This window comes from Calidris pugnax, unplaced genomic scaffold, assembly GCF_001431845.1.
Source record: "Calidris pugnax isolate Ruff unplaced genomic scaffold, ASM143184v1 scaffold123, whole genome shotgun sequence".
NCBI classification, from domain to species: domain Eukaryota; kingdom Metazoa; phylum Chordata; class Aves; order Charadriiformes; family Scolopacidae; genus Calidris; species Calidris pugnax.
In genome coordinates this window covers 461,582-483,790 of record NW_015090876.1, presented here as the reverse complement: position 1 = coordinate 483,790, position 22,209 = coordinate 461,582, and the positions used below count along the sequence as shown (strand labels likewise).

At 39.8% G+C, this 22,209-nt stretch overlaps 1 protein-coding gene across 1 annotated transcript in view; it reads left to right on the top strand.

The window, feature by feature from the left end:
• Positions 1-22,209, top strand: part of SDK1 (sidekick cell adhesion molecule 1) — a 411,416-nt gene that overhangs the window by 289,090 nt on the left and 100,117 nt on the right. The window contains exons 17-21 of the mRNA XM_014946238.1: positions 955-1,136; positions 9,205-9,320; positions 12,341-12,533; positions 15,773-15,871; positions 20,802-20,993. Coding sequence (XP_014801724.1) covers positions 955-1,136; positions 9,205-9,320; positions 12,341-12,533; positions 15,773-15,871; positions 20,802-20,993 — 782 coding nt within the window. The remainder of the gene's footprint in view (positions 1-954; positions 1,137-9,204; positions 9,321-12,340; positions 12,534-15,772; positions 15,872-20,801; positions 20,994-22,209) is intronic.

The window sequence follows — 22,209 nt, the reverse complement described above, 5'->3', positions numbered from 1 at the left end:
ATAAGAGTGCATAAAAGCTGCGTGTTGAATAAAAATACAAATGTTTCCATATTTGTCTTTTTCATGGAATAGCGATACCTTGTGCCCCTTACTTGGTCTCTGTTTTTCTGATAGTTTCTGAATGGGTGTATTGTAAACATCCATTGTACCATTTTCCTAAAGGAAGGAAAACAAACAGAATTATTCACATTCACAGATTTGCAAGGTTTGTTTGTTTTCTGTAATTTAGTTCTTCTCCATAGTTTTTTGGCCTAAAGAGACTCATCAAAGGGGCTGTTCTCTGCAATATGGTTTTTACATGAGAAAATATTCTGTGATTCAGCTTCCCGTGTCTCAGCAGAAAGGTTTGAGGATGTTTACCACTTACCTGTGTTTGGTACAGCCCTTCTCCAGGAATTCCAATGACTAACCAGTCCTTAAGTCTCAAATATATTCTGTCCTTATTTTAATTATGCTGTGAAGTTGATCCTGGTGGAAGCCAGAGATGGAATTGCCTAAGTCTCCAGAAGGTCAAATCCTTCTGAGCTCTTCCTTTCAGATTTCAGAGGAGAAGGAAAAAAAAAAACACATTTCTCAAGTTGATTTACAGCAGCACCCTGATAAAAATCACATCTGGGCTATTTTTTCTACTAAATCACAGCTTTTACTAGACAAGCCACATTTAAAAAGCTGTAATTTTTTCTGCAGCCGTAAAAATGGATAAAATACCCGTTTTGTTTAGCCCTGAGCATGTAATCTCAGTGAGATCAGATTATAAATACTATAGCAGTCAAACATGATATGGCCTTATCAGGAGTTAGTCTGTTTCTGATAATTTTTCATTATTCTTTGTATAATTCTGCTGTAAAAGTTTGCATATCGCCTCTTCACAAAAGAAGCTATTTTGCTAGTCAGGGTATTTACTATAATTGATACCATCTAATTAACTAGCACATTTTTCTTCCCATATGGTAGGTATCGCCTGGCCGGCCTCCCCGGAGAATACCAGTATAAGAACATCACCAGTGCAGAAATTAACTACTGCTTAGTGAAAGACCTGATCATCTGGACCCAGTATGAAATCCAGGTGGCATCTTACAATGGAGCTGGGCTGGGAGCGTTCAGCCGACCTGTGACAGAGTACACTTTACAAGGAGGTGAGCAAATCAAACCAGTATGTCCCTTGTAGCCATAGTTTCCAAAAGAGGAGGTGCACTTTCTGATAGTCCCACCTCACAACTTGTAAAATGTATGGTCAGTTCAGTCAAATTTGATAGACAGCGTGGGGTAGGAAACACCAACGAATTTCAAATGCTGAAGTTAGAGACAAGATGAGACTGTGCTACTGTCTCTGTTGTAGAACAAGCTGTGAGTGAATTCAGAACTTATCTATTTTTGTTGACCCTCGTGATGCCATGGTATCACACTTGGAGGTCGGAGTCAGCCACGGCATAAGAAATAAATGGAAATGCTGAAGAGATCTGGGGTCCCGTGGAACGAACTCATAGGACTTGTGACAGGCAGGGGCTGAGGTTACTCTGCCAGGAGAGTCAGAGGGAACATGGCAAGGAATTGGGGTTTATCGCGGTCAAGGGCTGCAACGTGCCATATATGCAATGCAGGAGACAAAAGCTGAGTAACTCAGCTATGTTAGTTATGATAATCACAGAATACCTTGTTTTAGAAATATGGAATAAATTGTAAGGGAACTGTAGGGAGAGAAATATGGCCTGTGGAGAAAGAGTGCTTTGTAGCATTTCAGGAATGGTGCAGACATTTGTGAGGAGGAAGATAAAATGAAGATAAAATTTAAAGCCCTGATTTTTATGCTACAGCTCCTCCACACCTTTCTGGTAAGTGCTTTAGGAAAAGTATAAATTACATCAACAAAAGGATATGTAATTACTTTTTACAGCCAGTATAAGGCATGTTTACACCTCTAGATTAGTATAAAAGTCCGTAGGATAATTAAGTGCCAGGCCCTTAAAGCTTTCCTATATTGCCATAATTGCAGGATGGTGCTGCATTCTGAGCACTGGACAGTACATGGTCTCTACTACTTTGGTTATAAAACAATTAAACTATTTTAAAATCCTGCAGTTTTACAGTAGATTAGTTAATTTAAAATCAGTGAAGAATATGTACTTGTTTGTTAATTGTTACTAGGAGTACATTATAATGTGATTGCATTTAGTTTCAGGTGTAGGGAGATCTTTAAGAAAAGATTATTCATATGAAACACTAATTAACCACAACAATTAAAGAAGGAAGCTATCCATATTTTGTCTTAGGGCATGTAAAGTCTCACAGTTTAGATGAGTCTAGACACACTCAACCTCTTTCTAGGAGTATTTATAGCAGACCTTGAAATGTTTTTCTTAAGTCTTCTCCTTGCAGCCAGGATTAATGTTTTGTATCCCACTAAAGACCAGGTCTCTGCTGAGAATTGGTTTGCACAGAGAATTTTAATCTCTTTTGTGAATATGCTCGTAATTCATTACTTTGTTTATTTGCACATTTTAAGCTATCATAGCACCTTAACCTTCCATCTATTAAGACTGAGGTTTGGACTTCACACTCTTTTTCTTAAACCCTGCGATTGATTCTAATTTCCCTTGATATTATGTGCTGTTATCATCATCCTTTATTGATTGGCTGTCTATTGTCATTTATAAGGATATAAATCCGCTGTTATAAATTAAGCATAGTCAGTCCTGCATTCATATTAATCAGCAAGTGTTTAGACTGCAGGACAACCTGCAAAGGCCTGTTTGTCTTTAAGTAGTTCCTAAATGCTCAATGGTGGGTAGACATAGAAGGAAACCTGGATATTTCCTATTTATAGCAGTAAATAAGTACTTCGTGGATGGTGCCATCTCCTAAAGAATGCCTTGCTGGGTTTCTGTGCTAATCACCAAAGGCATATGGTCTGTTCTAAAAAGAGTTTGAAGCCTTTTTACATTTACAGTTGAAAAGGGAGGCTGATTGATAGCAATATAATTTGAAACTGGATTATGTAGTGCACTGATGTCCAAAACCCTGCTCCTTTGTCTATCTTGTAGTTGCGTATCAACAGGAAAAGCCAGTGGCTGTTTCTTGCTCTGGAATGTTCTTCCTAAACCGAACCAGCAGGAGTAAGAAAAAACCATGTGTAAAACTGCCTTGTAAATCATATTCGGATTTTAATATGAGTGGAGATAAATGTCAAAGATACACACTCCCATCCATCCCCCTCTCCTACTACCACCACCGCTGCCTCTGTTCTGACATGCATTAAATGATGTGAGCTATGCTGGCAAGAACCTGTCTGTCTGCAGATGAAAAATACCTGAAATACCTCATATTAATCAAGTGTGCTGTGCAGTCAAAGCCTGGCAGGAAATGAACGCTGGGAGCAGATCAACCCATTGGCAGGAGCAGATCAGCACATTGGCATCTTTGTCATAGGGAATATTGACTGGCCATGTAAACTGTGGATTTATACCAGAACCTAGTCTATTAATCCCTTATTAGTCCTCTGGCATCACTTTAGGCACTGATAACTAATCAGCTACTCAAAGCTCTTCAAAAATCACCAACTTCTAGAATGTAGCCAAACCCGCAAGATGCTGAAAGATATAAACTTGTAGAGAAAGTGGCACGTAATGTCAGTTAGATAAAATGTCAGAAAGACTTACTGGCAAAGCACTGAACATCCTAGCACTGGGGTCAGACAGTTTGACTGTCTCTAAATCTTGAAAGTCTTTTCGGAGTGATATTCAGCCTAATCCTTTGATGCTCTGTATATATAGGTCTGTCTTCATCAGAGTTTCTCCAGCTGTTCCTTACTTTGATGTTACTCTTCACAGGGATTTGTGCCAGCCTTCTGCATAGGGCAATTTTTACTTATTTAAACAGTGTCCTGCAGGACTTTTCATTGCCATATGAAAAACTGAAGTTTCCCCATACCTTTTCATATAAGAGTAGCTTTATGGGATGTATAAATGTCTTTCTGATGATGTTGTCCCTGCTCGGCAATATTGGCCGTGTTTACCTTTTCCTGCAGGTTGATTTGAGAAAGCAGAAGCTTCCATCCTTTACTTTGAGTCTGTCCCTTTTATCTCGCTGGCATGAATACTTCTGAACTTCTCTCTCTGTGAAAAACTCCCACCACTCCTTAGATTTAGGCAAGGCAAGATTTATAAGACCTTTCATTAGGGCCTTGGTATTGACATTAACCAACTTGTGTGTCCGTTTTCGGTTCAATGTCTGTCTTTTGATACACATCCTAAAGGCCGGTCTTAAGTCCCAAAGTTCATAGATCTCAACATGTAGTTCAATATTGGTTTATTTTCCCTTCTGTGCTATGTGTGGACACTTCGAAAGGCAGGAAAGTCTGAGCAAAGGTCCCTTCCTGAATAAAAGAGTGGGAAAGTCACAAGACTTGTGAATCTTGATGGTGTGGAGAGAAGGATAAAAGAAAGATGAGTCTGTTTAGCCAGGTTCAAAGTGGGTTCTTCCTAGGTGAATCAGAGACATGTATAAGGAAATGTATAAGGACTGAGACAGAAGAGCTAAAGAAAACTCAGTTAACTGAAACTTTCTAGGAAATAGTCTTGAAAAAGGAATCTCTGAATAAGGAATGTCCTTTACAAGGATTCAATTTTATCTCAGTGAAAAGAGATTTCCCTCAGTTTTCCCCCAGACTTCTTTGGCAAAAGCATATTGAAGATCCTTGTGCACTTCTTTTGAGGAACCTACCGACAGCCTTGAAGCCACGGCTATGTTGGGCTCAACTGGTCCTGTGCAGAACCAGGTTGGAGTTGTAGTGGCTGGATTTTATACTTCTCAGTTTTGTCACCGTTTGGTGTCATTTGCCATCTACTGCTTCTTTTTTTAAAAAAATAAAAGATTTCACAAAGGTTGTGAAATTAGCAGTTGTCTCGGTGAGGTCCCTGGTCCCCAGCTGTTCAATAAAGAACTAACTCTTGCCCTTGTGAGAGGCATGCAAGAAAGGAAGAAGGCATTTCCCAGCTGCAGGAAGCAAACCTCACCCGTTAGTGCCAAATCCCACACTGCTGAATTTCAAATATCGGCGTGTGTAGAATTGCAGAGACTTTTTCTGTGTGCCTAATGCAGTTCGTAGCACAGAGAGAATGTCGGCCAGGGGGAGAGAAGGCTTCCCAGGAGGACCTGCCTGTTCCCACAGCAGGCTCTCCCCGCTGCTCCCACCAGGGATGTGCAGTTTAGCACCTCAAGCCACTGCATTAATGGAACAACCAAACCTTCACACAGAGAAAAACCTGCAGTTCCCTCAGCCTGCCTTATTGAGACATGGAAGCTGCCACCTCAAAGGTCAGGAGCTCTGGAGGAGCAGGAGGCTTTTCTATAAGCCTCTGTTGAAGATCTTTATTTAAGACCAAGAGTCTGGCTGTCAGAGTCTCTGCGGGGTTTACATGCTATTTGCACATAGCTAGAGACAGCCTAATTACATGTACACATGCTTAACCTTAATGCCTTCTTTTCTCTCAATTATCTCATCAGCCAAACCCTTTTAATGGCTTTTATCTAGAGTGCTTCCATGACCTTTTCTATTTAGAATGCTGCACGTTAACGTGCAGTCCCGGGGGCTGAGCTCTTAACAGATTTCCAACCCTGTGAACTTTGTCAGGAAGAAACAGTTGGTTTTGTCCAACCAGTGTGATCTGCAATTCCGAGAGGGCTCCCAGATGGGTCTCCACTGCGAGGGGGTTTAGGAATACTTACAAACATGATGAAGGACAGGTTTAAAAACTCAGCATGTAAATATTTGGGGATTACTCTTGAGACACCATTTTGATGTTGGTAGCTTCTGTATCACTTGACAACAAGACACTTGTAGGAAGAGGGGAGAGATCTACCACTCAATTAGCAAATCCTTTATGTGGACAGTCGCAGTTTCAATAAGTTACTAACCATGATCTTGGAAAAGCATTTGAGTTTTGAAGTGACCAGAAGGTCAATTCTGATTTAGCTTCTGTCAAAGTTCTTTTCATTTTTTAAATGCAAAACTGTTCAGATACCCAAGGGAGCCTTTAATATCGGGACATAAAAGGAGAACTTTATACTGGCACTTTGAAGTAAATTTGAGATTATTATGCCAATATTTTACTGATTAAAAAATATAAAAATGTACTATATTATGTCTTCTGCAGTGTAATTAAGCTTATGCATATCAGATGGACCACATTCTTTCCATCTTTTAAATGCATTAATTGAGATGCAGATGTTGATTTTTCAATAAAGATGTCCGAAGAAGAATTATAATATAAATCGTGATTTCCAAGATTCTGAAGGTTTTATGTTTTCTGATCATAATTTTTACCATTTTTCTTCTTATAACAGGTACTTTTTGTGCTATGATGGTTTATTCTTGTTTCACGAAATTATCTCCTAATGAAAGAAAAATATTTCCCTTTTAAAATGAAGTAACTAAGGCATTTGATTATCCACATATCTAAAACTGTAGTAAACCTAACCTAAAGTGCTTGCCTGGGCTTTTTTGAGGACTGTAAGGACTGCAAATGAAAACTTGGAGCTTGCTGATGCAGGGTTTTTTCCCTCTCAACAAATTTGGAGTATTTTGAATACTATCTAAAAGACTCATCAGACCCTTAGAATAAACTCCTTGTGATGTTGAAATAACTAGAAATTTGCCATTCATTGTACAGCATCCATGGGATCCTCCACTAGAGAAAATAATGCCCACAGAAATGAAGCAGCAATGTGTGTGCTAATCTGTGTTTCAGGAAAATTATGAAGTAAAATGATAAATGTCCTGCTGGGACTGGTACTGCCATTAACTCTCAGGTCACCTGTATGTGTTTCTTACGCTCTGGGAAAAACAGGCTCTTCCTATGGCTGCCAAAGTCCTGTATTTCTTCAAGTGTGGCCATCAGTGGGCAGCATAGGGGTTATGTATAGATTTTCTGTACAATAATTGTGTTACAAAATCAACCCAGCACATATAAATAGAGTTGTAATGCAGCAGTTCAACAGAAGGAAGAGGAATGAGTGGAGAGGGTGATGCTCAGCTGATTTAGCCTTCGTGACAGAAGGAGATTAATCTATCAATGATATCCAGGTGACTTTCTGATAACAAACTAACTTGAAGGCTTCTAATACAGTTAGTTGTCTTCTGCGATGACAAATCTCTGACAGTTAGAATTTCTGAATACGCAAACATGCACAAAAGTAAGAATTTTGATTTTTTTTTTTTAAAAAATCTGATTCACGCTAACCATTAATTATACAAAGTACTGCACACAAAAGCAAATTGAAATACATTTTGTGGCTGTCATAATAAACAGTTTCGTCAAAGAGTATGAGTAAGAAAAAAATACATTTAGTTGGGAAATGTAGCCAAAGCAGCTCGTTATGACTGTAAAGTGACTTTAATACATATCGTTGTATATCAGGGTGATTTGGTGAATCTCTTAACTACAAAAGCTTTATGATGTCTACAGGTCATTAAGATATAATATTATAGCCTACCAAAGGCAAAGAAGGAATTATGACACATGGCAGGAAGTAGGGCCTAGATTCTAATGAAAATTTAGAGTACTATCAGATAAATTCTGGTTTTAGAACTCAATAATTATGCATAGTTCATAAATTGTGACATCAGGTTTTAAATTAGGACAAGGAAGTTCTGAGTAATATACAGTTTCTGAGGTTAAAAAAAAATGTACAGAGCTAAGTTTTCAAGCCATGGTAGACATCAGGGAGTTTTAGTGTGACACAGCATGAAAGTGGTTGTTCTTGTCATTTCAAACCTGACATCTTTGAGCATTTCTCCATTTCTCTGTGTTGATGTTTCTAGGTTGTGGATGTCTTTGATAAGCATACACTGTCCTAGCTCTGCTGGCTGGGGTCTCACTATAGTTTGCACACCAGTTAAGAATAACATCCCTTTATATCTCTTTCAAACAAACATAGCTTTTGGTGGGAAAAGGGGCATTTTTACATTTTTGAACTTAATGTCTCGATTTCTTCTCCATACAAAGACTCATCTTCCAAAAGTACTTTGAAGCTTTAAAAGTTTGTGACCTGTTTTTGAAAAGTATGGAGCAAACCACTATTTCTCAGTGGGAATTGTGGATACTTTTTAGAAGCACAGGTCATTGGGCTTTGGTAGAAATTTTCTCTTGGATGCAGAAGGAACAAAGCTTTCCAGGCTTCAAAACCACTTGTACATAGTTTCTCTTTTGTAGAATACAAATGCATGTGGCTGTTAATAGTAATATTTTTTAAGCTTTATTAAACTTATTTTCTAGGGTTCAAAGGATGTTAGTCCATTTTTTTTATACTCAAGTAGGAGTGTTTTCCTTAAACTTACTATGAGCTTGGTAATTTCAGAAAAATAGACCTGTCTATTAGTGTTATTTCCTCTGAGAAGTATAGAAATGACATTCTAAAGCAATAAGTTGGAGAAATTGCCTGGAAGATATTTAAAAAGACATCATATTAAATGGCAAAATATTTAGGTGTTATTTTTTGTTGTTTGAAGGCAGTATGCCTTTATGTTCCACGCTTTCTTTTGTATTGAGAAAACATCTGTCTAATTAAATACTTGGCATAAAATGTTTATGCAACTTTTAGTAGATTAAAGGATGTATTGGCTCAGAATATACATAATCAATTCAGTATACATGAATGAATATCATATCAAGATAAAACAAGAACATCTCCAGTTCCCAAGAAAAATCTTTATTGCATGCAATATGACTGGTCCTAATTCTTTAACCAGCAGTAAATAATAAACAGCTGCTGTCGCCAGATTATAATTCACAATTAGAGTTTTAATTGTGCAAGCTCCATGTTTGCTTGTCTGATCTGGGGAATTGTGCAGTATTAAAAGACTCAAGGAATTTCTTTCTGAAAGTGTTCAGTCTCTGTGCAGTCATGGATAATTGAAAGAGATGTGTTCACCTATCATTACCTAGCTTCTGTCTCAAGTCTTTATGAGAAAGTCATCCACGGAATAATAAGCTACAGAAATCATTTCATCTCCTTGAAAGAATCTCCAATACAGAATGAGAAATTAACCCGATTACCCTTCTTTCCAAATCATTGCTGGGTATCCTTTTCTCAAGGTTGCTATTACTTTGTGACTTGTCAGTGGCAGTGAATGGGTTTTCTCTTTTGTCTCCTCATCCCTCCTCCGCTCCCTTGTACTTCGTTTCCCTCTGTGCTGCCCGGGAGCAGTGCCTACAGCCCCACCGCAGAATGTGCAAGTCGAAGCTGTGAACTCCACAACCATCCAGTTCCTCTGGAACCCTCCACCCCAACAGTTCATTAATGGTATTAACCAAGGATACAAGGTAAGGAGAAACACGATTTCTGTAACTTCCAAAAACATTTGCCAAGAAGGAGTTGAATCTAATAATACCCGAATCTCCAAAGTGACTGTATATTTTCACAGGTATCTTACACCAGTAGGATGGAGAGAAGGGAGCGGTTGTTGCTCCTAATTTATGCAAGTTCTGAAAAGGGAATATGTCTACGACTAGAAGTCCAAATACCTTTGTCATTTACCTGGAGAGTTTCCAAAGCCAAAAAGCAGTTCCATGTCAAACCGTTTGGAAAGTCAGCACAGGAGATATGTTGTTGTGCTACTGAAAATCAACCCTGAGATTTCTATTTACTCTAATGCAGAAATCCCGTTCATTTTATTAGGAACCAAGACATCACACTAAATATTTGTCTTAACTTCCCCGCTGTGATGATGTGGGAGATACAAGAATGTAAAATTTATTAATCATGCTTGATGACACGAAGTTAGCATGATAAGTCCCTGTTGATGGGGCAACTGGCAAATACCTATTACAGTACGCAGAGTAGAGAGTGCTTAACAGAGCACTTGTTGGCACTCTGGCCAGTGGAGTGTATGCTAAGAAGGTAGCTGGAGTGGTTTATTTCTGTCTCTCAGGAAGGACTGCTTAATAGAAACTCCTTCAACAGTTCAGCAGCTGGGGCATAATAAATGAAGGGTTTAAGAACATTCGTGGAATGAAGAAGGAGAAATCTTGTAGGAATCACGGGGCAGGAATAGGGAAAGATGGGTACCTTTTATGAGCAGGGAGGAGGAAGGTTGATTTAAGTGTTGGGTGAGCTGAGAAAGTTGTGTAGTTCAGAAAACAAGCTGTGAATTGAGGGATTGGAGGTGGATTTTAGAAGTTTTGGGAGACTTGAGACTTCTTTAAGAATTTCTCAAAGTGATGGAGAAACTGAGACGGGTACACATGAGAGTTTTAGTATTTTTTCTATCTATGTATTTCTCATAAAGATAACAGTGATGGTTTCAGAATCCCACTGCTGAAGTATTATATACATGTAGATGGGTTTGTCTTTTTTTTTTTCCCAGAGATAGAATCAGCTCTCAAGACTAGGTGACTGACAGGGCTGCAAGAATATATCCTGAAACCTCAATACAACAGTAGTACTTGGCTTCTGTTCAGACTCTGGAGAATAAAAGCACTTTTTGGGCTCATTGGACTGCAGTGCTCTATAATTTTCTGGTACAAGTCCAAGCCTGGTGAGCTCAGTCAGATTTGCAAAAGTCATATTTCAGATTTTTATTCTTTATTTTATTCAGAGTTTCAGTCTGAAGATCCTTAGTCTCATTGCATAGCTACTTCATAGCTACAATTTATGTTTCAGTTTCTTTAGTAATGGTATAAAACAACTGAAATTGTAATTTTTATCTATCAGTGGTCAGTGAGAACTTTTGAAATAATGAAAATTTCTCTTTCCTTGGATTTCTTTGATTGCAGTAGGTTGCAACAGCTTTACCATCTCTGGCTCTCACAGGAATTGTGAACTGCAGCACAAAGTGTGTGTGAGAACATTGCTGTCAGTTACTTCTTTTGCATAGTTTTTTGTATTATATCTAAATTACTAGTAGTCAAAGCTAGGCCTTTGCTTTTCTGAGGGATTAAACGCACTTTTTTCCTTTAACTGACAGAATTGTTTACCTTCATTTTTTGCATGTTTCCTGAAAATTGTGCAGTGACACGTACTCAAAAAAGAGAAGTTCAGTCCTCCAAAGTTATATAATGCCAATTGTAATCCACAAAGGTGATTTAGAAAAGAAAATAAAACTTACTATTCCATCAACCATTTTACATTTTTATCTTTTCTTTGAAATGTATTTGCATTTCAAGAAGTGGTAAAGTGCACCTTTTCAAATATGAAATATTCCTAACAAAATTACTCCTTATACTCGTCTAACTGTGCTTTCTGATTATCAGAAACTATAGACATTGGCTAAATGTGTCAAATATGGCTCATTTATTTCAGGCATCTATTCATGTTTATGAGCTTGAAATCAGTACAAGTAGCATGATTTACACAGATACTGAGTAGGCCTGGAATTTTAATATGCTTATATAATGCCACAAGATAAAGATTTTTGGACAAAATAAAAATTTCATAAGCACTTTAAAGCTTTAGACCCCCAAGCCATTAAGGCGATTTCAAAGATTGTTTTAAAATTTTGAAGTAATTTGCCAGAAATAAATTCTTTAAGTCCCCATTTAGGTACCTACACATAAGGTACTCCATTCTAAAAAGTATCGATCACCCAGTAGATCCACTGAGGTGAATGAAACCTGGAAGAACTGAGCGCATCTGAGGAGCAAGCTACTTGAAATGCATGAAAATGTCTTCAGGAGTCTGACTTTTGGGTCCCAGGTGTTGAAAATTGTAGTAATTGTCTTTACAACCATTTTCGATTCTTTCTGTAGTTCCAGAACCACTTGAATCACTCCCAGTTTGGATATTCCCCAAATCACCAAACACTGGAATATTCTTACCCTGGTCAGTGGGGTGCTGGGGGGCTGCAGGAGGGGAAGGAGATTTTCCCTCCCTCTCCACCTCCCGCTTCCCTCCCCCCCCAGGGGATCTTTAAAGGAACCTCAAAAACAAGATAAAGCTTTTTTTCTTAGAGTAGCACTGAATGTGCTTTTCTTCCTTCAGCTTCCCTTCAGCTGCAGAGACTGCCCAGCCTGATCTGAGCATCCCAGAGAGAGACTAAAGACTCATGTTGTACAAATAATCATTCGGAATAATTTTGGCATTGTTCAGCAGCAGACACTGAGAACTGCAATACCTCCCCGGTATCAGTGTGTCCCCCATCACTAGTGAGGATTATACACATCCCTCCAGTTATCACAGTAACAGTGTTATATCCATCTGCTCAATGTCAGAGCTGACAGTAGTTTAACACTATTGCTTGTTTTTTTTTTACAATCAGATTAAGATGGTTTTGGCAGCCAAGCCTACTTCGATTCCAAATAGACACAACTTCTAATGAGAGCTCATCCGTGTTTGAATTTTCTAGCTTCTAGCTTGGCCAGTGGATGCTCCAGAGACTGTGACCGTGGTCACCATCGCTCCGGATTTTCATGGGGTTCATAGTGGCTGCATCACCAACCTGAAGAAATACACCACGTACTACACGTCGGTTCTGTGCTTCACCACTCCTGGTGATGGACCACGAAGCACACCCCAGCTCCTGCGCACCCTTGAGGACAGTGAGTAATCAGCTTGGATTTTGTTTGGTTGGATAGAAAAAGCCAGCATTTTCCAATCTAGGCACTTAAAATTGAACCTTGGGTTCACCATCAGTTTGTCATCTCTCGTCAAGTCACTTTGCATCAGACAGTCACCTCAGCCATTTATCCATGTGTGTTCTTTCAGCCTGTGGCAAATGAAAGGCATTTGATATTTTTCTCATTATGAACTGGATGAATTTTTTCACGCTGGTCAGAAGCTGAAAGGTTCGTAGTCTGGTTCAGCTCACACACAACACGTTCTTTATGCCTGTGAGCCCTTATGCTCTGAAATCTATGTTCAGGCATCCAAATAAATATGGAACACTGGAACTTCCTGTGGAGGTCGATGATTAATTTATGATTGTTTCCTTCTGTTATTCACTATATTGAAAATGTCTGTATCTATATTATATTGCAAGTGTTTGTATAAAAGAACCAGAATCATAACAATGCAGTAACTTTTATTCTGCAAAACTGAAGTCGAGTTCAGAGGATGAAAAAAGATGAGCTGGATAGTTTAGCATATAAATTATTTCCTGCATCAGAAAATGTTTTGGCCTCTGTGGCCCCGTGGAAGGGTTTGCTCAAGACATATTTGGGACTCAGGCATTTATCATGTGTCTGATGCAGATAACAATTAAATTGCAGTGGCCATCATAGCCAGCTTTGTGTCCACGGTGATCTTGGCTCTGGCCAGTGCTCCAGTATCTTCCTGTCACGGAGCATCATAAACATCGATGCACATTTTCAGATCCAAATCAGAATAAAAAAAGGTCTAATACATCCATTAAGGTATTGTTTTTAGAAATACTACTTTGCCTTAATAGGGATCTTCTAGGTTAGTCGGTGTTCCCTTGAAGAAAAATCTGATTATCATTAACATTCACAAAAGTGAGACTCAAAGTGCTAATCTAATTTTTCATGAGATACTCTTGAAAGAATGTGAAGAAAATTGATTACTTTCCCATGGATTTTCCTTTTGTGGTCAGTCTCCTCCATATGCTACACCTGTGCCCCAAGAGCAGACTAGACTAGAAGATCACAAAGACAGCAGTTTAACTACCAGAAATCCATGTGAACCGTTAATATAAACTCCTCCGTGTTTATCTGGGGTTAAAGCAAAAGGCATGTAAGAAAGAGAAACATGTGTTAGGCTCCTGTGTGAGGTATTAACTTTTTTGCCTGTTTTCCTAAGGAAATGAGGCTTTTGACAATGATGGTTTGTAAACGTGTCTGACTGTCTTAGGTCCATCTGTCTTTCTCCCTCCCATGGCTTTTGAACCCTGTGGCTGATTTCAGTGAGTATGAAAGAGTAAGAAACCAAAGATTTCCTAGGATTTCATGAAAATCAATCAGCTGGGAAGAGGAATGAGACTTTTAATATTTCTGCTGAAGGAAAGGCTGCAGAAATGAGCCTTGAAGACTTTGTGCAAAGGGGGAGAAGGGGCACAGTCAAGGCATTGAGATTATCCCAGGGAAATCTTGGGATCACATGCCATTTTAAACACAAGAAAATTCCATCATGAACCATAAAACAAGAGAAAACCAGACTTGTCTTTTGTAAAACATTTAAAACACTTCTTGGTGTATGCAGCTGCTTGGAGCTTCAGCAGTAGAGAGAAGCAACTTGGTGTATGCAGCTGCTTGGAGCTTCAGCGGTAGAGAGAAGAAAGATTATTTTTTTCTTTTTTTTTTGTTTTGTGATCCTTCAGAATTGCTTTCCTTGGTTTTCATGGTGCCTGAGAAGTTAAGTGTAGGATGGTATAAGTGCATCTTTGCGGAGAACTCGTTGAATCTAAGTTGCTTCAGGATTTATGTGGTGGGAAAAAAGATTTGAAAGGGCTGTCACTCATGTTCTCAGGTGATAATTTTCTGTCTGTAGAGAAAAGTTAGGCAATCCTTTAGAAAAAAATAGTGCAAACAGATCCGTTTGCTGATGAACTATGGGTCAAATAAAACCTGACATCCAGTCAGAAGCAATGTGTCTTGGCTTGGAGTAACCTGCACCTGTTTTTCATTATGACATTAAAACTGGACTCCAACTGCAGGCGCTAATTGGAGGAAAGCTTTGGGAGTGTGCAGTTTGCATGTCTGCAGATACACGGTCCCCAATAATGCATAATTGCTGTGCTCTTGTTGGGTATTCCTGCGACCGCTACCAGATCAGCAATTCTCTCTGTAATGCTTTGACTACTAGATAGCGCAGAGTGGATTTGGAAATTTTCCTCCCTAGGATTGCAGAATTGCAAATGTGGTTGTAGCCGACCTACTGGCAGGCTTTTTTTTTTTTTTTTTTTTTTTTATCATAGCTGGAGGGGAATGAGAAACTGGACTAAAGTGAAGAGGAAACAAAATATGAAATTGCAGACGAGAAATTGCCAACTGATGTCAGTGGAGCTGGAGGATACTCGGGCAGGGATCCAATGACAGAAGCACAGTGAATATAAAGTGAACAAAAACTCCTTTTTCCAGTACATCGATTGAAGAGAGAACAGCAGTTGGATCAAAAATCAGTCAGGATGTCTTCCTTGAAGATCAAAATTGAGGGAGGATGGCATATTCTTGACAGTCATTCCATTTTATGCTCTTTCATTGCACACTAGGGAGCTGAAATTTTTAAGAGCTCTTGAGCTACATCATAAAAATCCTTTAAAAAGTTTCACACACTTGTATTCATTTTACAGAAGACAGTTGCCATTATGTTGGAGGTTTTTAGAGTTGTTTGGAGAGAATCTATCCAAGCAGAGGCTCGGTGACTCTGTCCTTGCTTTGACCTTGCGTAGCCAGAAGGTTCTTTCTCAGTGAGGAGATGCTGGTGGTGTTGTTTCTAGGGCTGGCCAAGCTCCACACAGCAGCATAGGTGTTGAGGGTAAACAGCAAACACAACTGCTTCCAGGATTGCCAGCTTGATTGTTCTAATTAGATTAGATCAAGAAAAGAGGCAGAGAACAAGTTGCGTGCAAGTCTCCTGCTGCCACTCTCCAGTTCCCTGCACAGTCAGGATGATGACTGGATAAAATAATTTATGTGATGATAGCCAGAGCGCTTCTTAACACCTCACGGTCCCCCCTCTCCCCTGCAGCTCTCACTGATGTTTCCAGCAGGTTTCCCTTGGCCCAGCTCGCCGTTTTATTTCTTCAGCCTTAACCTTGCCACATGAATGGGATGAGAAGTACGTGGGGTTCTCCCACTAACAGATTTCCTTTTCTGATTGCCAGAGCCAGGAGCGGTGGGACACCTGAGTTTCACTGAGATTCTGGACACGTCTCTCAAGGTCAGCTGGCAAGAACCTGTAGAGAAAAACGGCATCATTACAGGCAAGTACCGGCTGCTATCTCCCTTTTTTTTTTTTTTAGGCGCATATATCATTGCAGTGAAAAAAATGTTTGTGTAATAGAGCATTTAGGGAGAACTCGCTACTGTGAGAAGCTGGTTTTCTGGTCCATCTTTTGGGTAATTGAAATGTCAGCTAGGGCACGTCATAGAAAGTGCGGGTCCAATTACTGGCAGCTTATGATTGTGGTCACAGAAAAGGCAGCCTGTATTAGAAATCAGCTCCCCATGGAGTTTCTGGTCTTGTTAAACCTTCCGAGACCTCCACCTGCGTTACTAAATTTCTGAAACTTTGTGAGACAGTGTTTGGCCTTTGCCCCAAAGGTGGGGGGTTCCTACATGGAGTTTACAGCTGCAAAATCTGGATTGGCATTGCTAAGGTTTGCAATCAAGCCCAAGCCTGGAATCAGCGGTATCCTTCATCTGTGATCAAGTGGTCTGGCTGTGGACTGCGTGACAGAATTTGCATGTCATTGCTTAATTTTGTATAAACCGTCACAAGGGTCCAGAACTCTCTTGTTTCTCTTTGATGAGCTCACCATTTAACAAGCTATTTATCTATTTACTGTATGCCAGCGTAGATACAACATCAGCAACTTCATTATTTTTCATAAAGGAAACTATAAATAGTTGAGAAAAACTTTAGTTCTTATCAACAGAGGCAATATTGTTTTCAGATAGGAAACTATTACAGCTGCACAGGATGGACATTCCATTTAACAAAGGCTTTCAAGGTTTTGAAGTGCAAGAAGGCTCCCAAATTTTAAATTACTGGAGCTAAAAATCATAGTTGGCAAAGGAGGAGATCATTTCACATGGATTAAAAATATTTTGTTTTGGGAGCATTGACATTGAGATGTTTAGGTGGTTTTGTTTCTTAAAAATTGTATTATAATTTTTAAAAACAAAATACATTTTAGGAGTTTAAAAAAAAATAAATCAGACTTTCTGACTCCTGAAAATGTAAATGTTGTATCAGTCTAATTTCCTGAAGCGTTTTAACTTTGACAGGTCTAATTATTTTGATAGGACTTGCACTTGTCAGTGTTTTCTCTGTGGATCTGTAACATGCACCATTTGTACACGTGTCTTCCGTGCTGTTTAGAGTGTCTGTGGAGTCCTTATGCAGATCATCTTATGCCTTTATACCGTAGTAACCTTCCTGAAATATGCATTGATTTAAGGGGTTCGAGAACAGAAACTAATGACTTCTGAAAGCAGAGCAGTATTGATTCTGTGAAGATGGCCAAGCCTTCAAGCCCGAGTGCTTAAATTTAGGTACCTAAATCCAAGTCGAGCTATCTAACTATGAGGACGTAATACTCATCCTTGTTAAGCACAAATTAGCAGCACTATGCTTACTGTTGCAGAATTAGTTTGCTAGAAACAAGCTGCTGCCTCCCAGAATGGGTGGAAACCCAGTGGAGCACGATGATGGACCGTGTTATATTTGGGGCAAATTGTTTCAGAAAGAATTAACCCAAGAAGCTCTATTGTTCGTGAAGAAACACCAGCGTAAAAATGCCCAGCAAAGTTTATAAGGGAAAAGAAATGTCCTTAATGATGCAAATTACATTTGGGCTAGAAGAAAAGAATGGTAAAATTGTTCATGCCCCGAGTACCTCAAAGGTTTATAGAGGGCTGCGTGGGGATCTGAGTGCTTAGGGAGGCAATTATTCATCATTTCTGCTCATTGATATTTTTACTGGACCTTTTTGTTCCCTGAGCCAGGGCCGGGAGGAGGGGAGCGCGGAGGGGGGTGCCCGGCAGCCAGCCCGCTGGGGGAAATTGCCCATTACTCTTGCTGTAAATCTCAGTCTCTTCCTCCTTCTCTCAGTAAACATTGATTTATGAGGACCTGGATGTAGACGGACAGTTTGTGATTGGGTGTACTGCTCTCTCGTAGAGAAATTTACTCCAGATCAACAGAAAATTATTTCTGAAACTCCTCTGGTCATTAGTTTCCGTTAGGCAGCGTTTTGTGGCGAGGCTGCGGTGCCACAGCGTGCAGGAGGGCTCGGTGGCACCTCTCCTGCTCTCTCTTACACTGGAGCCAGAGGAAACACTCTCAGCCCAGGCCGGCTGGACTCCCCCGCGTGTATTTCTGGCAGTCATCACGTCTGGAAAACAGAGAGTGCATTTTTACCAACCACATGTCCTAAAGTTCTGCCCATCTGTCAGTCATTGTAGCTTAAGTGCTACTTGGGGGTACGGACAATGTTGTTCCTTTCCTTCAGCATTTTTTTTTTTTTTTCATCTGTTTTTGTTATGCTTGATTACATTTGGTTTTGTGTCTGCTCGGTATGTATGTATGTATGTATTTTCTGTTTGCATTTTTTTTATGTGACTATAATTTAACTGTACTTTTGGGAATGAAATATCCAACAGTAAATGCCTCTTTGCCTTTTCTTCAATTTGCACATGAACTTGGGATATTCTTCCTGGTGAACATCTTTTCAGTAAATGAATACAAAGAGACTATGTGCCTAATGGGTGGGAAAGCTGGATCTCATCCCTCAAGTCACAGGGGAGAAAACATAAAATAATCAAAGAATAATCACCAACATTTGATGTATATCCAAAGCTTATCTAGATAGGAGAGAAGATATCTCAATTAAGATTGCCTAGTGTGTGGTGGATGAAACTCTATTGTTTGTAAGCAACAAATGGGTAGGGTGAGCATTAAAAGTCCCCTGATTATTTTCTGGTTATTTATTGCTTTGAGCAACCCGTGTTGTTTAGTTCTGAGGTGATGCTCCTCCATTCCCTCTGCCAGCCCATGCGTAGGGTTCAAAGCAGGTGTCACAGGGTTGTCCCCAGCTCCCGGGCAGACAGATGAGCCATGGCATGGCCATTGCCCAGCCTCTGCTCCATCCATGGCTGCACATGGATGTGCTGCTGCCCAGGGACAGGGCTGCCAGGTTTGTGTCCTCTGTTGGGGGTCTGTGTCCTCTGCTGGGAAGCAGGGAGACAGACAATTGCACCTTCCTTGGACTCCTCATTCTTTCGCCTTGCCCTGCCTGGAACAAATGTGGCATCCACAGCTTTTGGAAGAAAGGAGTGTTTGAGATGGTCATTCTGTTTCCAACTCTTCAGGCCTTTTCTCTGAGCCTCAAATACAGCGGACAGTCATCCCTGATCTTTCTGTTTGCCTTCTATTAATGAAGTCCTTAAGTTTTGTCAAATTTCATACAGATCGTAATCCTGCCTGTGCTAAATAAACTCTGATTGCTGGTAAATAATCCTCAAGCCTTTTCGGAGAGCCTCAAAACACCACACTGTCTCTGAGATATTGGTAAATCATAGATTTAAGTAGTTCCCATCCAGATGCTTAAAACTGGCTCCAGATGAGCATTCAGGAGATCTTCCCCTAGGTAGTACATGGTCAGACAAGTGGTTATGGTGTAGCTGGAATGGTTGAAGTTTCACCTCTTTATCACTACCCCCTTGCCTGAAACCTAATTAGTGACTATGTCAGTACTCTGAGCTCATTTTCATGCCAAAAAAAAGGTTAACAGGAATCTCTGTCAGTGATAGCAGCTCGCACTGGAGGAAGGAGAATGTCTCACACCTCTCGCAGAAATATTTTTCTCACTATGCTTTTAGTTCACGAGATGATGTTTCCCTGATGATCAATACCATAAGGTATTTTGCCATGTCAATTTGTATATGTTAATCAGCTTATCGTGTGGGATTTTTTTTATTAAAAGAAAGGCAAAAAAACCCTCAAGCCCCCCAGCTGCTCCGAATCCCTCATCTTAGATGATGGGAACAGGAACCCAGTAGGGAGTTTCTCTAGCCAGCTTGCCTCGTGCATGGTTCACACAGTGGGGTTCCTTTCTGTTAGTCCTTTTCACTCACTTCCATTTCACAGGCATTCAAGAGCTATGTGTATTTTTTTTCCCCCCTCCCTGAGTCAAATCACAAAGAAAGCTGCAATCAAGCAAACTTTTCAGACGTGCTCTCTGGAGACTGCTACAGTCAGGTTCAAATGGGTTCAAACGCGAATAAAGTGGGACTGGGCAGGAGGAGGACAAGCAGATTTGGAGGCAAAATTGAGCAAATCAGACAGTAGAAAGTTTCAAAAGTTCTTGGAAGGCAAATGGGTTATAAAAGTGATAAAAAGGAAAGCCTGGTTATGATAGAAGGATAATACGGAGGTCAGGGTGAGTGCAGTTTTGGACAATACATTGGCTCCACTATGGTTTTGAATGAAAGGATAATGATTCACCCTGCTAAAGGATTTGTGCAAGGAACAAGCAGTGGGGAGTAGAGACTTTTCAGTTCCTAGAAGATTCCCACAATGTTCCTGCCTGATTGTTATTGTCAGATTTGTATTTCTAGATATACAGCAGTGAAGGTTACTTCAGCCTGGAAAGGGTGTAGCCTTACTAAGCACATACAGATTTTTTTAATTAGATATTCTAGCTGGTGAGAAGATGTTATATTTTCCAGTATTTCTTCCTATTTGCTTCGTGGAGTTCACAAAATGAAAGTCCACCCCTCTGCGAGATTATCCCCAGGTTTCTGAGCCATTTCATAGAAAGCCCTGTGTAGTCATAGAAAAAGAGACAGACTGTCGAGACTCCATCTCCTCCCCCATCTCTAATCTGATGGGCAGATGATGCCCCATGGGGTACCTACAGCAATTGCTTATTGGAAATAATAAGATTAGAAAAATACTTGGGTGTTTTAGCCAGTGTTTACTTGAACTTTTTTACTTCTGCTTATAAAAGGTGCCCATGGTGGAGTAGAGTAGGAAACAAGTCCTAACACCATTGACCATGAGCAAATCTTCCAGAAGCAGGAATTTACCACTCTCTGGGTTATTGTATAACTGTTCTTTAGGGAAAAAAAAAACTAGACCCCCTCACTGTTACGGCCCCCTGAACTTGTGTTTGATTGTTTTTTCAGGGTACCAGATCTCCTGGGAGGTGTATGGCAGGAATGAATCTCGTCTTGCCCGCACGTTGCCCAACACGACGTTGGAGTACAAGATCACGGGGCTGTCGTCTCTCACCACGTACACAATCGAGGTGGCAGCCGTGACTGCAAAAGGCAGTGGATGGGTCACGTCCTCCACCATCTCTTCTGGTGTGCCCCCAGGTCGGTAAAACTCCACGGAACCAATTAAAATGGGCTGATTCTTTGTGTTTCTGTGTTCCAAAGGTCGCAAATTAATTTGATTAGGTAATAATAAAAATGGTTTTATTTACAAAGCATTGGCATTCTTTGCCACATAATTACAATTTCATTTCTAGAACTGTTTAAAACATTAACACGAACACACTTGCAATCTGAAATAATCAGAAAGTTGAGGCTCTTTAATACAAATACAAAAAAGTTACAGGGAGGGCAGGAGCAATGGACAAAGTAATAAAACGGGTACACTCCAGAATCTCTTGACATTTACAAAGTAACATGAGAACGAAGCCTGAATCAATTCAAAAAGTGTTGCTTTGGGGGAAAAATAGAGTCTGGATGCTGTTAAAAGGGAAAGGTTTTTCTATTTATAAATGGTATAGCTTATGTCACCTTTGAGATGACATTTGTCCAATGAAACTAAAAACTTATTTACAAGATTTTGGAGTTGTGGCCTGAGAAATATTTGGGAGGAGGTGCGTTGTCTGAGTTAGCATTTGGGCAGCTGTAAATTTAGCCTTTTTTGCATTTTCTTTTTAAAATGGTGCACTCTTCCTCATCCTATATAGAAAGCAGACTACCACCACAAACAAACAGTTTCGGTTAATTTATAGGTTATACAGGTAGGGTTAGGTAATCCAGTTTTTCCCTTTTCTGGTATTTTTGAACTTTTCTGTATGTCTTGAAGTATGCTTGCCTTTCTTTTCCCTACTCACACTCTTCCTCATCCTATATAGAAAGCAGACTAAAAAGACAATTCTTACCACAAACAGTTTTGGCTAATTTATAGGTTATACAAGTAGGGTTAGGTAATCCAGTTTTTCCCCTTTTCTGGTATTTTCGAACTTTTCTGTATGTCTTGAAGTATGGTTGCCTTTCTTTTCCCTAATCACGGGGAATTGTGACAAGCTGTAGATGAGATCAATGCTGTACTCCCTGTCGTTAGCCAGATAACAGCATTGTCCTACTTGGTCAGGGTTAGTTCATCAATCCTAGTTCCCACAAATGTGAAGTAAGAATCAAAAAATACTGTGTAGCCCGTTTTTTGCCTGTTGCATTTGCACATAGTACAACATTATGAATGATTGCTGATTATAGTAATAATTTCCATTACTTAGGAATGCAGGTGCTATTGGAAATTTATTCGAAACAATCTATATTTAATCTCCTTGCTGGGCTT